This window comes from Adiantum capillus-veneris, chromosome 18 (genome assembly GCF_014529385.1).
Source record: "Adiantum capillus-veneris isolate H3 chromosome 18, ASM1452938v2, whole genome shotgun sequence".
NCBI classification, from domain to species: domain Eukaryota; kingdom Viridiplantae; phylum Streptophyta; class Polypodiopsida; order Polypodiales; family Pteridaceae; genus Adiantum; species Adiantum capillus-veneris.
In genome coordinates this window covers 1,437,932-1,450,697 of record NC_140948.1, presented here as the reverse complement: position 1 = coordinate 1,450,697, position 12,766 = coordinate 1,437,932, and the positions used below count along the sequence as shown (strand labels likewise).

General features: G+C 43.4%; 1 protein-coding gene across 1 annotated transcript; it reads right to left on the bottom strand.

The window, feature by feature from the left end:
- Positions 1-2,783: 2,783 nt before the first annotated feature.
- Positions 2,784-11,419, bottom strand: LOC147435134 (uncharacterized). The gene is made up of 5 exons (XM_086488926.1): positions 10,769-11,419; positions 5,386-5,469; positions 3,183-3,341; positions 3,014-3,101; positions 2,784-2,956 (listed from the first exon to the last, which is right to left on the bottom strand). Exons 1-5 carry the CDS (start codon positions 11,417-11,419, stop codon positions 2,784-2,786), a joined length of 1,155 nt encoding a protein of 384 aa, XP_086345052.1.
- Between the last annotated feature and the right edge of the window lie 1,347 nt (positions 11,420-12,766).

Sequence of the window (12,766 nt, the reverse complement as noted above, 5' to 3'; positions counted from 1 at the left end):
GGTCTAGTAGTCATCTCGCTATTGCTGCCCTCGCACCCTCTCCTGCACACGCACCTGCACACCCTCTCTCTCACCATCGCTCCCTCCCCCCCCCCCCCCCCCCCCCATCCTCCCTCGCGCTGCGTTGCCCTGTACAACCCGCTACCATCCCAACACCGCGTAGCCAGTTCATAGCGCGCTTGCCCTAGCCCCTCGCGCCTCAGCCCGCCCGCCCCTACCTTGCGTTGCTACTTGCCCAACACCCCCCCCCCCCCATCCCACTTCTTAGCTCGGAAGAGTTTGTCTTTTCAGCCTTCTAGGAGTTTCGCACCACGTTTGTCTTTCTTAACTCAGCAATAGCCACAGAATGGCGGCTTCTGCTCCACCTCAGAGGGACTCCACTGTAGCCCCCTCACCCGACACAGCGGAGCCTACCCTTTGACTTTCTCTTTCACTAGAAGAGCAAGCGAGCTTGATGGTTGAAGTGGAGTGCTTGCAAGCCACTTAAATTATCTGTAAGATCATTGGCACTCAACCTAGTTGGGGCGAGGTTTAGGATATACTACAGGCCCATCTTCTCTCTGATGTGGGCAAGATCACCAATGTCCAGATCCTCGGGAGAGGGTACTACTAGGTAGAGTTTGAGTCTATAGATATGATGGACAAGGTGATTTTGATGAGCCCACTTGTCATCGGAGCAGCTCGAGCTTACTTTCGATGTTGGAATCATGGTTTTGACTCTCCTATAAATGTGCTCGAGGAGGAGGTAGAGTACCAATTTTGGTATGTTTCCCAGGCCTGAGGCGAGAGTAACTCCCTCTCCTCCCAAGGATTGGTTCCATGTTCGGGACAATTCTGGAGTCTCTGCACACTATAGCCTTAGTTGTGGCCAAGGCCGCAGGTTCCTTTGCGAGTTCTTTTTTGTGACACACACCCCCTCCCCAAGGTGGTACCACTGCATCAGGAGTGCAGAGATGCCTTGTAGGTGGTGATATTGACATTCTTATGCTACAGGAGCATCATCTTTGTGAGAGCCGCATTCGATGATGTGGCCAAATTTTGTGCGGTCGCTATGAGATGTTTTGGTCAACTGCATGTGGACTTGGAGGCATCCAGGGTGGGGTATGTATGAATATTGCGGACTCTTTGTAGCAGGTCATTGTGAGCAGAGGGATTATTGTGCCAGGCAGGGCTTAGTGGATTACTATGCAGGTGCAGGGTTGCTCATGGGCTTCTTGAACATCTACGTGCCCAATGTGGTGAGTGCACGTACAAAGTTTTGGGCTCACATTGTAGAGTCTCTATCACAGGCAGAGCAATGGTGCATTGGGAGAGACTTCAACATGTTGGAGGACCCCGCTGATAGGATTGGAGGTAGCCATACTACTGTGCTTGGAGTTGAGTTGGCAGCTTGGGAGAGGTTATGTATGACTCTGTGGGTTTCAAATGTGTGGCGACATTCTAGCTTTGTGAGGCCACCTGATAGCCTGGCCTTCTCTTGTTAGGACCGTAGAGTGAGGAGTGAATTTATCTTGGATAGATCGCTTCTACACTAGTGACCACTTCTATGACTTGGGTGGGTCGGTTTGCATTCTGCTTGGGACTTCTTTTTCAGACCATGCAACAATGATCCTCACAATGAAAGATACACAAAGGACGGGGAGCATGATGCTTCATATACCTGAGAGGTTCTTGTTGGACTATGCGCTCAGAGAGCGAGTGGTGTCTCTTTGGATAGAGGGCTTAGACTTGCAGGACTCTCCTGCTGATAGAGTGGCCTCTGGACTTGCTTAGCTTAGTTGGCTATTTCTCATGGAGTCTACAACTGGCTTGGCTGCAATGAGAGAGGAGGAGCAACGTCTTCGACAAGGTGTTCTTCCCTGCAGAGGATGTAGGAGCAACATCCAAATAGTCCTTGGTTGGAGGAGCAGTTTACAGCAAGCTCACCAGAAGCTTGCCAGCTTAGAGGAGAGGCACCGGGAGTTTTCTTTTCATCGACATGCATCTCAGTGGACCCAGGTGGGTGATAGAGTGACAGGGGATTTCTTTGAAAAAGTGAAACCCCGGGAGGCACAAGGAAGGCACATGACGAGGTCATCAGCCAGTTGAGGAGGCATGATAGATTAGTTGCTTCAGAACTAGAGGACATGCATGCTATTGCCAAAAACTTTTACCGTGACCTGTTGTCAGGAGAGCCTTAATTAGAGCACCAGGATGCTTGTAGAGAGTAGGTGTGGGCATAGATGCCTTGTCTAGTGAGACTGAGGAGATGCGCTAGAGTCTTGAGCTGCCTTTACAACTAGAGAAGCTCCACGTGGCCCTTAGCATGGTAGATGTCAAGGTGAGGATGCTCTGACTCCCAACTTTTTCTTAGAGTACTGGGACGTGCTTAGCTCAGATCTCTGCAACGCTTTTCAGTACATCCTACACATAGGAGAGATGCCTGACAGCATGAGGGAGGGCCTAATCTACCTTATTCCCTGAAGTGCACGAGCGAGAGTGTGTGTGAGTGTGTGCAACAATGGAGAAGAGAGGAGAAGAGAAGGCCTTGTGTTTGCAGGGGGTAAAACTCACTCTCTACATGTGAGCCCCCTTATTCTATTATGTACATAATGAATAAGTATAGTGGGTGGGCACCTGGCCTAACCAGCCACATGGGGCTTTACCCCAACAACCTCCCACATAAAGGCCAATGTGGCTATGAGAGAGAAAATAAAACTGTACAAAACCTATACAAGGCCATCACAAGTATGACCTCAGCCATGGCCCATTGGCTCACTAAATCTATGTGCATCCAACTCTAATCATAGAGAAAGTATAGAGCGATCGACACCATACTCCTCATCAAAGCCAACGTCAGCCACTGCACGACTAACTGCTCCCACTGAAAATGCACCTACCACAAATGCAATATCGGGTCTCGAGATGAGTATCTCGTAAATGAGACTCCCAAATGCTAATGTGATCCTAGAAATATCTGCCACTCTAACCATCTCAGTCAAATCTGGCTCAGAACTCCACTCATGGAAATCACCTTGACACCCGAACTTCGATCCCTGGAATCCATCCTCGTGTCCATCGCATGTCACATGTGCACCAAGAGAATTTATCTGTCCTGAACCCTGTGTGGTAAGAGCAATGCCTAGCTCTAACTCACATACATCAGCCTCTGGCCTAAGCATATCCATGAATGATTGAATCACGGCTGGATCCTCAACACTCAAGCCATCCATATCCATCATCGTATCCACAAATGACATGCCATGCTGCACAACTATCTGCACAGCTGGCTCAACATGCTCACAAATTGGAGCATCATGGAACCTATCTGCAGAGGAGACATGCCTCGTCTCTTTGCATGGCTGCGTACTCACAAAAACTATGCCGTCTCAGACATGACGTACTCATATCGCATCAATTGTGCCAACACTAGCACTTCTAGCTATGACTAGCTGCCCACAATGCAATCTGAAACTGTGCTTATCTATCACTACCTGGCATCCGTTGTCTCGTAAGTGACTCACAGAGATCAAGCTCTACGTCAAACCTGGCACATGGCGTACATCTCGCAACACGTATGATGCACCACTCGGTAACGATAGTCTAACATCTCCTGAACCAACTATGTCATGCACTGAACCATCAGCTAGACACACACGTCCAAGCATACCACTAGCATATGTGCTAAACCACTCACGACTCGGCATGACATGAAACCTAGCACTCACATCTAGTATCCAATCCGAAGGTAATGTGTCGTCAAAAACCGACATAAGAAAGTCAAGAGTAAACATGGAAGCAAAGTCGACATCTCCGTCATGCATAGCCACATACACTACATCTGCTCCCACATCATCCAAAGTGATAGCATCCCTCTTGTGTTGTCTCCTGCTCTGTCTCATCAGTTGAAAACAATGCCTACGTACATGCCTTGTATGACCACAATGCTAGCACACAACATCTCTATGTCTGCAAGATCGTCCATTGATTGTAGGCATCTCTCTAGACTCATTTGTGCCAAAAGCATTAAACAATCTTTGCCATAACTCTCTAGCTATACATGCATCCAAACCAATGCAATAGAAAGACTCACCAAGGTGTAACATGATCGTCGAACGTGCAAGCTTATCCAAGTCCTCCCACTCATTGTCAGTCATAGACTCTGGCCTAGCATCCATGCCGTGTAGTGGAAACACTTGGCCTAACTAAGTCAATGCATCATGCATACATTCTTTCCAATGCTCAAAGTTTGAACCATCAAACTTTGTATGGAAAAGCACAAACTCTGACAATGATGTACATGCCAAATCCATGGCGATAACTTGTGACAAGACCAAGCACAAGTCGATCAACTGACAATAGCCAAAGCCTGGCTAACTCATACACCAAGTATTTTCATAATTTAACATAAGATGGCATAAGCTATTTAAGAGAAGTATCAGCAAATATGGCGATCAATGCAATGAACAAGTGAGCAAAACTGCTCAAATGATGCCAAAAACCTCGCTCTAATCCAAGAGCACTATGTGGTAGTCGATGAAACTATCTCAACAATCTCCCTCCTGAAGAGATTACCACATGTATATCAAATGACATAATCTGGTGAGCAAACACTCTCACAATGTGATGCCAAAACACTATGGCAAAGCAACCTCTGAGTGTCACATGCAATCAAAACACGATTGCAAACCATGCGCATAAACAAACAATAACCGTAATAACCATGCATGCCATAAATATGCTCAAAACCATGAGCAAATCATGCGCAAAATTCGCACCCAAGCATACATGAGCTGCCCGAAAGTCTCAACTCTTTAAACTTGAAAAACAATCCTGTAATCCAAAACACAAAGTGCATCAACCGCACTCTACAAGCAAGGAATATACTAGCATAAACTTGGATACAAACCAACCAAAATATGACACAAATTGATGCTCAAAATAGTTGAAAACCAGCCCACATATGCCATTGCAAGGTGAAGAATACCATCCGCCGAAAAGCGCACATCATGTGCATCCACATGGCAATATAAACGAGCATCAAGAATGTACCAAATGTGTATCAGAGAGCATCCAAATCAGCTGAAAATTCAGCTCTCAATCATGCTAAAAATGCTTGCAAAAACTCTTTGCAAATCCGTGCATTACACTTTTCAAAATCTGCTCAATCGCATAAGTCAATGCACATAACCTGTGATGAAGCCACTCTCGAATCCAGAGAGTCCACAAGAATGCATACATCCACAAAGCTTTCTCAACGTATGCGCATAAATGTGTTGAACATATCAACCCACACTCTCACACTCTCTTCACTGATAGAAAAACATCAATGCACAAAACAAGAGAATGACAAGAACTCAATTTGAGCTCTCTGAATATAGCAAATCACCACAATAGTAGGCATACATATTCTTCAACTTTCTGAATACCTTGCAGCAGTAGCCTGTTAGCCCATCTTCCAAACCGCTCAGAATTTGCAGAAACTTCCTTCTACAAAGTTGTAGAACACGTAAAAAAGGTTGGGCAAACCAAGAATGGACCTGAAATGTGCTGTTTTTATAGGTCAAAATAGATCTATAAAAATCTACAACTATGTACCCTAGACGTGCAGGCAGTCTGAGCAACGTATCTCAAAATTGGTGAAGATTTTGAGAAAAGCTTTTTCTGCAAAGTTGAAGAGGACAAAAAATCGGTCAAGATACATGAGAATAAAGACGTTTTGGTAGGCCAAAATAGATCTGCAAAAACGTGTTGCAGTTTTTGCTGCTTCTCTACTTGCCTCCCCACTGAGCTCCAATGGTACTCCCAATCCCTAAGCTCTGATACCAGTTGAAGTGCGAGAGCGAGAGCATGTGTGAGTGTGTGCAGCAATGGAGAAGAGAGGAGAAGAGAAGACCTTGTGTTTGTAGGGGCTAAAACTCACTCTCTACATGTGAGCCCCCTTATTCTATTATGTACATAGTGAATAAGTATAGTGGGCGGGCACCTGGCCTAACCGGCCACATGGGGCTTTACCCCAACATTCCCAAGGAGGGTGGCTCCTTGGATGAGATTCGACAGTGGTGGCCCATCACCATCCTCAACTCAGCCTACAAAATTATTGCCAAGGCTCTAAGTTTGAGGATTCAGCCACTTATAGAGAGCATCATACATGCGACACAAATAGGTTTTGTCAGGGAGTGCAGTATCCTTGACAACATATTTACTTTCTGGGAGGCATCTGCCCTCACACGCCTCCATGGTGAGGATCTAGTGATACTTCTTCTAGATTTTGAGAAGCCCTACAATAGAGTTGGTTGGGTTTTTTGGAGGGCACTTTACGCACAATGGGCTTTTGAGATGCTTGGATCAGAGGTGTCTCAGCTCTCTACAGAGGGCACATGGTTAGGTACTTTTGTCAGGTGGTAGAGGCGATCGTTTCATGCTCACACGTTTGGTCGGATAGGGCTGCCCTCTTACCCCCTTCCTCTTTTTGTTCTATGCTGAGGTGATGAGTAGGTTTCTGGTTTCACACCAGGTTGATCTACGTGGCTTAGCACTCCCTATTCGGGGAGATGAGCTACTGGATGTTGAGTTTACTGACGACTCAGCCTTGTACTTGGGGGACCAGGAGGCCAACCTTCACAGGTGTGAGTAGGCTCTTGAGACCTTTTGTTGTGCATCGGGTGCATTGATCAATTGGAGAAAGACAATGGCTTTCTCGGTTGGTACTGCTCCTACGCCTGATTGGCTGCTAGGTGAGGGTTTCAAATGGATTCCCCCAAGGAATGCAGTTCCATACTTGGGCTGTCTGGTTGGCTTGGACTTGTCTTCGGAGCAGCAGATTTCTCCCCTCCTCCTATCCATCAGGAGGAAGTTGTTACATTGGAGCTCTGCACGACTTTCTTTGGCAAACAGAGTTGTAGTGGCCAACCAGGTGTTGTTGGCTACTATGTGATACATCACTTCTTGTTGTATCTTTTTGAGTTTTGCATCAGCGAGGTAGAGAGGCTGATCAGAAACTTCCTTTGGTCAGGACGTGACACCCTGATAGACCGGGCCAAAGTGGCATGGCAGGTCATCACTCTTTCTTGTTCTCAGGGAGGGTTAGGGATCATAGACCTAGCACATTAGAGTAGAGCCCTTCTTGGGAAGTTTGTTTTCAGAGGACTACTTCGAGGGGAGGAACCCTAGAAGGAGTATTTGCTTCAGTAGCTTAGTGCTAGAGTGCCTCAGGATGGAGGCCCCTAGCGACCTTTGACCAGATGGATTTTCATAGAGATGTGTAGAGTTGGCCTGAGCAGGAGACTGGAGGACTGTTTCGCTGTGATTTTGCTCCATTCTTGGGAGCAGCTATGGAAATGCTGGAGAAGCATCAACCTACTTGCACGGAGGAGCGTCTGAGACAACCCCTTGTTTGAAACCCCATGGTTAGCACTCAGAGAGGCCACTTGGTTGGTTGTAGGTCTCATGTTTCTTGGGGTCCCGTGGCAAAGGGTCCAAAACGCACTTTAGGTGACAGGTTACAGTTTTCAGGCTTGTCAAAGGAGCTTTAGAGAATCTAGCTTCAGGGCATGAGAGGGGTTTACAGCACGTGTCAAAACATCACAGACGTAGTACCAGCAAAGTGGCTCACACCTCTTGAGTCAGCAACGCCTAGATGGATGGGAGCCTTCGCACGACTGGAAATTCTCATCGTAGTTCGGGCTTGCTCGGAGTCTGTCCCCTCCCCGTTCTTTGAACTACAAGGTGTGGGTCATTTACATCGTGTTTCAGTAGATTATTTTGGCTCATACTTCAAATTTGGCATGTAATATGTGTGCACAAGTGATAGGTGAAGTGATGGTATCATTTTCAAGCCAAAATATTGCAAAAGTAAATAATCACGATTATTTACAGTAGTCAACTTTTTCTTGCAAAACTTGAAAATTTTGACTTAAACATATTCTATACACTTAAAACAAGTCCTAAATTGAATTTGGTAAAATTTTGTGTTGCCGGCATCACTTCATGCTTTGTCGACTCTGAAATCACCGATTTTTGTGACTACATGGCCTGTGGAGTTGGTTAGTCACTTTTGAGGCCATGGACTTGTTCGTTACATTGTCCTGAAGCAACTCATCCAATCTTGGCCCATTTGGAGTCAGTTTGACTTTATATGTCAAATTTGATGCTTGCCTTCGAGTTGTTTTCTACTTCCCGAGGGCTTGTTTTGATTGATTTTATGAAACCAACCATATACATTGTGTATAGACCCAGTCTAGAAGCTATCTATGGAGTCAAAATCCAATTCTGGCATTTGACAAAAAACCTAGCTTTTCTACTTGGGACACCTCTTGACCCTTGCTGAATGGTCAACTGCTGATATAGAAGTGTTCTATTATGTTAGTTCATGCTACAGTTCAAGTCTCATTGGATTTGGATGAGCTGATAGGCCGCTATGGTCAATTTTTGGTCGTAGGTCTTCATGCACTGCTCAGATTCTAGGGCTTGGGGTTTAGACTAACTACCGGCCGTACAAAATGGATCATTGATAAGTATAGAACTTACCCCTCATGTCTTGTGTGAGACGGCGCTGTAAACATGCGACTATGGACTCTTGAAAATACGTGCGAAGAAGGTCAAAAAGCTCTCTCTCTCCAAAGGCGACAAGTGGAAATGAGGTGATTTTAGCCTACCTTGGGTATCTATACTCGGACTTCCCGAACCATTTTTTCCCAAATTCCCCCGTTAGTCCTACTAAGCCGTGAAATATGTTAGACTCAAAAATTTCCTCAATCGGATTCCTGTAGCTCATTCTGCAAGAATTCTGCAAAAGTAGGTATGGCCGCCTAATTTAGGCTTCCCGCTTCCATATGCCGATTTGATTGAAATTTTTTGTGTCTGTCTGCCTTGTCCTTCTGATCATTAGTGTACCTGCAGTTTTTTCATCTGAGCTCGTTTGCTATTTATTATTAATTTTTGACCTATTTATTGAAAAAATCAAAGAAAATAACAAAATGCACTAAAAAAGCAACGTGCAAATCCAATAATTAACAAAATCCATTGAAAAACATGGCTTTATTGTTTTTTGTTGGGTTTCTTAATTTTTAAATCCCAATATCAAGAAAAATGATGAAAACAACCAAAAAAGACTATTTTTTTGATGATTTTCTCTCAGTATATACACTATTTACATTCGTCAGGGAGATGTTATCAAGTAACTTCCCCTGTTGATGAATTATAAGGGAATTATTAGGTAATACACTATCAGTATATACACTATTTACATTCGTCAGGGAGATGTTATCAAGTAACTTCCCCCGTTGATGAATTATAAGGGAATTATTAAGAATTATCAGTATATACACTATTTACATTCGTCAGAGAGATGTTATCAAGTAGCTTCCCCTGTTGATGAATTATAAGGGAATTATTAGGTAATTTTGCAAAAAATCACACGTTAACATCAAACTTTTTTCTCCTACTTCAAACATTGCCTTTAATTGCTTAGTTCCTTTCCACCCCTCCTAGATGACGTACTCCGGGACGATTGTGTGCATGGGTTGAACAATCGTGTATATACATAGCCGTGGTTGGCTCTACCATGATTTGAAGATCAATGCAGTTCAAACCATTATGTTGTGCAAGAGTTGGGTCTTGAGTAATTAACTCAAGGGTTTCCGATGTCGAGGTTTTCGGATGCTGTCGTCCAAAGAGCAAGGCTTGTAGCGTGTGTGCTCTTTGCTTGATTGTACCATCAGGATGCTCTGGTATGCTGATTTCATGAGCTGTTCTTATCACTAGTGACTGTTGTTGAGATTTTACACCTGCCATTGATAGCTTGGTTTGATTTGTGCAGAATGGTGTGGTTGAGTCTTTTGAGGCTTAACTCTCCATTGCTTGACTGGTTTTACAGTCTTTGGAGGAGATAAGGGCTCCTTTTTGTTCCAAGTCTATTTTGTTTTAGGTTCCCTGCTCAAAGGTGCTTCTCGTTGTGCTTTACGCTTTGGAACCGTCTTTGATACTGTATGTGATGTTTTGGGCACCCAGATTTGAATCGGCTTGTCCTTAAGCTGTACTTTTGGTACCCAAATTTTCCTGACTACTTGCATGCTACTTGTAGAATTTGCTTGTCGATAGGATGGAGAAGATTGATTGCTTCATGGTTTGCTCTCCTGGTAATCTCCTTTCCATTCCTCTTTGCTTGATGCATTTGGAACAATGAGTTGTCCGCCTTTAGGTGATAGTTTGAGTTGGTTGGCATCCCAATCTGGTACTTCCTTGTACGTTCTCATCCATGGGATTCCAAGAATCATTGTCTCATTCATGTGTTCATATGACAAGCATACAAATTGATGATGACATGAACATCCATGTACTATCACATTTAAATTGACTACTCCCAATGTTGGTGTTGGGTTCTTGTTGTCTACCTTGATAGTCGCTATTCTTGTTGTCAATGACTGACTTGTTTCTTTCTTGTATGTGGAATAATTGACTGCATGTACTCGAGCTCCTGTATCAACCAATGCATTTGTGCTATGATTGTTGAGTTGTACTTTGATGCGAAGGTCCATTCCACCAAACCATTCATAATCTGTTGACACTGCATTTGCCATTGGTTCACCATCGAGGGTGGATAACTTAACTGCTCCACTTGGAGACACATCTTCAATGATAAATGGTCCGTTTTTCTTTTTCTTAAACTTGAAAATGTGTTGCTTAAGGGAATATACTAAAACTAAGTCCCATTTTTTCAATATTTTGTAATTAAATGGGAATCAAAAAACTGTTTTTGTTTTCGCTTTTGTGTATAGATGTGAGCTACAGTAGTTAGCCTTTGCTTATCTAGCTTTTCTAAATCTTCAAGTCTCTTTGACAATTCATGTCCTGTCCACTCAAGATCTTTAGCGACCCTTAGTGTCGGTAATAGAAATTCTATTGGCAGGATGACATCAACACCATAAACAAGGTTAAAGGGTGTAGCATTTAAACCTGTTTTGAATGAAATTGGATAAGCCCATAGGGCAACATGGACATTCATTTCCCAATCTATCCTTCCTGAACTAACCACTTTTGTCAATAACGAGCTAAGAATTTTATTCGTATGCTCAGCCTGTCCATTTGCTTGTGGGTGATAGGAAGCTGATTTGTTATGGATGACCATAAATTCATTAAGTAGGTACTTGATTACCTCATTGAGGAAATGAGTTCCCTTATTACTGACAATTTTTATTGGCAGTCCATATCTTGTGAACACATACTCATATAAGAATGCCGCGGTGGTTCTGGCATCATTCTTTTGAGTTGCTTTAGCCTCGGCCCACTTGGTCAAATAGTCTGTAGCTACAATGATATATTGATCTTGGGTTCTATGAGCAGGTGGCTGTATTGGCCCAACAAAATATATACCCCATTTTGCGAAAGCTCTAGCCCCCATCATTGGTCTCAAGGGCATGCTATCTACACGGGTTGGCATTTTTGCTTGTTGACATGCATCACACCTTCAAACATAACATATTCCTTGGTATCTGCAAAAAGTGTTGGCCAGCATATGCGTGCCATTAAGATTGCTCCTATGGTGGTCTCACTAGAAAAGTGACCTCCATCTAATCCAACATGTGCTTGTTCTATTATGGGAATATATTCGTCTTCATTTACACAAAGACACAAATGTTGATCCTTACCTCTCCGATACAATTGGTTTCCAATAAGAGCATAGTCTCTTACTTGTGTTTCAATTTCTCTTTGACGGCGTTTACTCATATCCACAGGGAATGTTCGGCTCGATAAGTAAGTAACTAGATAGTTACTCCACCTAGGAACATGCGACATTTGGAACAATGTTACATGAGGTATGGGTGTTTGTTTCTGACAATGAGGCCAATTTTTCACAAAAGAATGAACTTCACTCCTCATAGTCGGCCAAAATACTCCAAGTCTCAAGATCCGTCGCATAGTTTGGTCTTCCGCAAAGCGAAGTCCTACTATGGTAATATGTGCTTGACTTAGGTATTGGTTTTTTTTCCTCAGGATTAATGCATAAAAGCAATATTCCATCTTGATTTCTTTCGTACAACCTTCTAGCTAGTAATTGATACATAGCTGATTGCTCAATTAATGTGACTATAACAAGAAGTGCTATATGTGAATCCACTTGAGCTATGATCATCAATGATACTATGTTTTTCAACCATTGAGGTATCATTTCAACGGAGAACAGATGTGCATCTGGTAGGTCATCATCTACTCCCTTGGGTGGTTCTCCTGAAACAATCCTTGACAAATGATCTACTCTTTGATGGGTGGTACCCTTTTTCAAAACTACAATGAAATCAAATTCTAGAAGAATGATGAACCATCTCACTATTCTTCCTGTGTTGCATGGCTTGTTGACCAAGTACAATAAGGCTTGGTGGTCCACAAAGAATACAATTTTTTTTGCTAATAGATAATGCCTTTATCCATATATACTTCTAAGAAATTTCTAAGATATTCTTTAAAAGCATGGACCATCAATCTTTGAAAAGTAGCAGGAGCATTAGTTAACCCAAAAGGCATAACCTGATAGGCAAAAATACCCCATTCCGTTGCAAAGGCAGTTTTATGTTGATCCTTGGGGTCAACCAAAAGGTAGTTTTATGTTGATCCTTGGGGTCAACCAAAAGTTGATTGTATCCCAAAAAGCCATCTAAAAATTTATAAGCTTCTTTTCCTACAACTCGTTCTAAAATATGCTCACTGATTGGAGGAGGAAACTTTGTCTCTAATGGTAGTTGCATTCACTTTCTTAAGATTGATACACACTTGTAGTTTTTCATTTTTC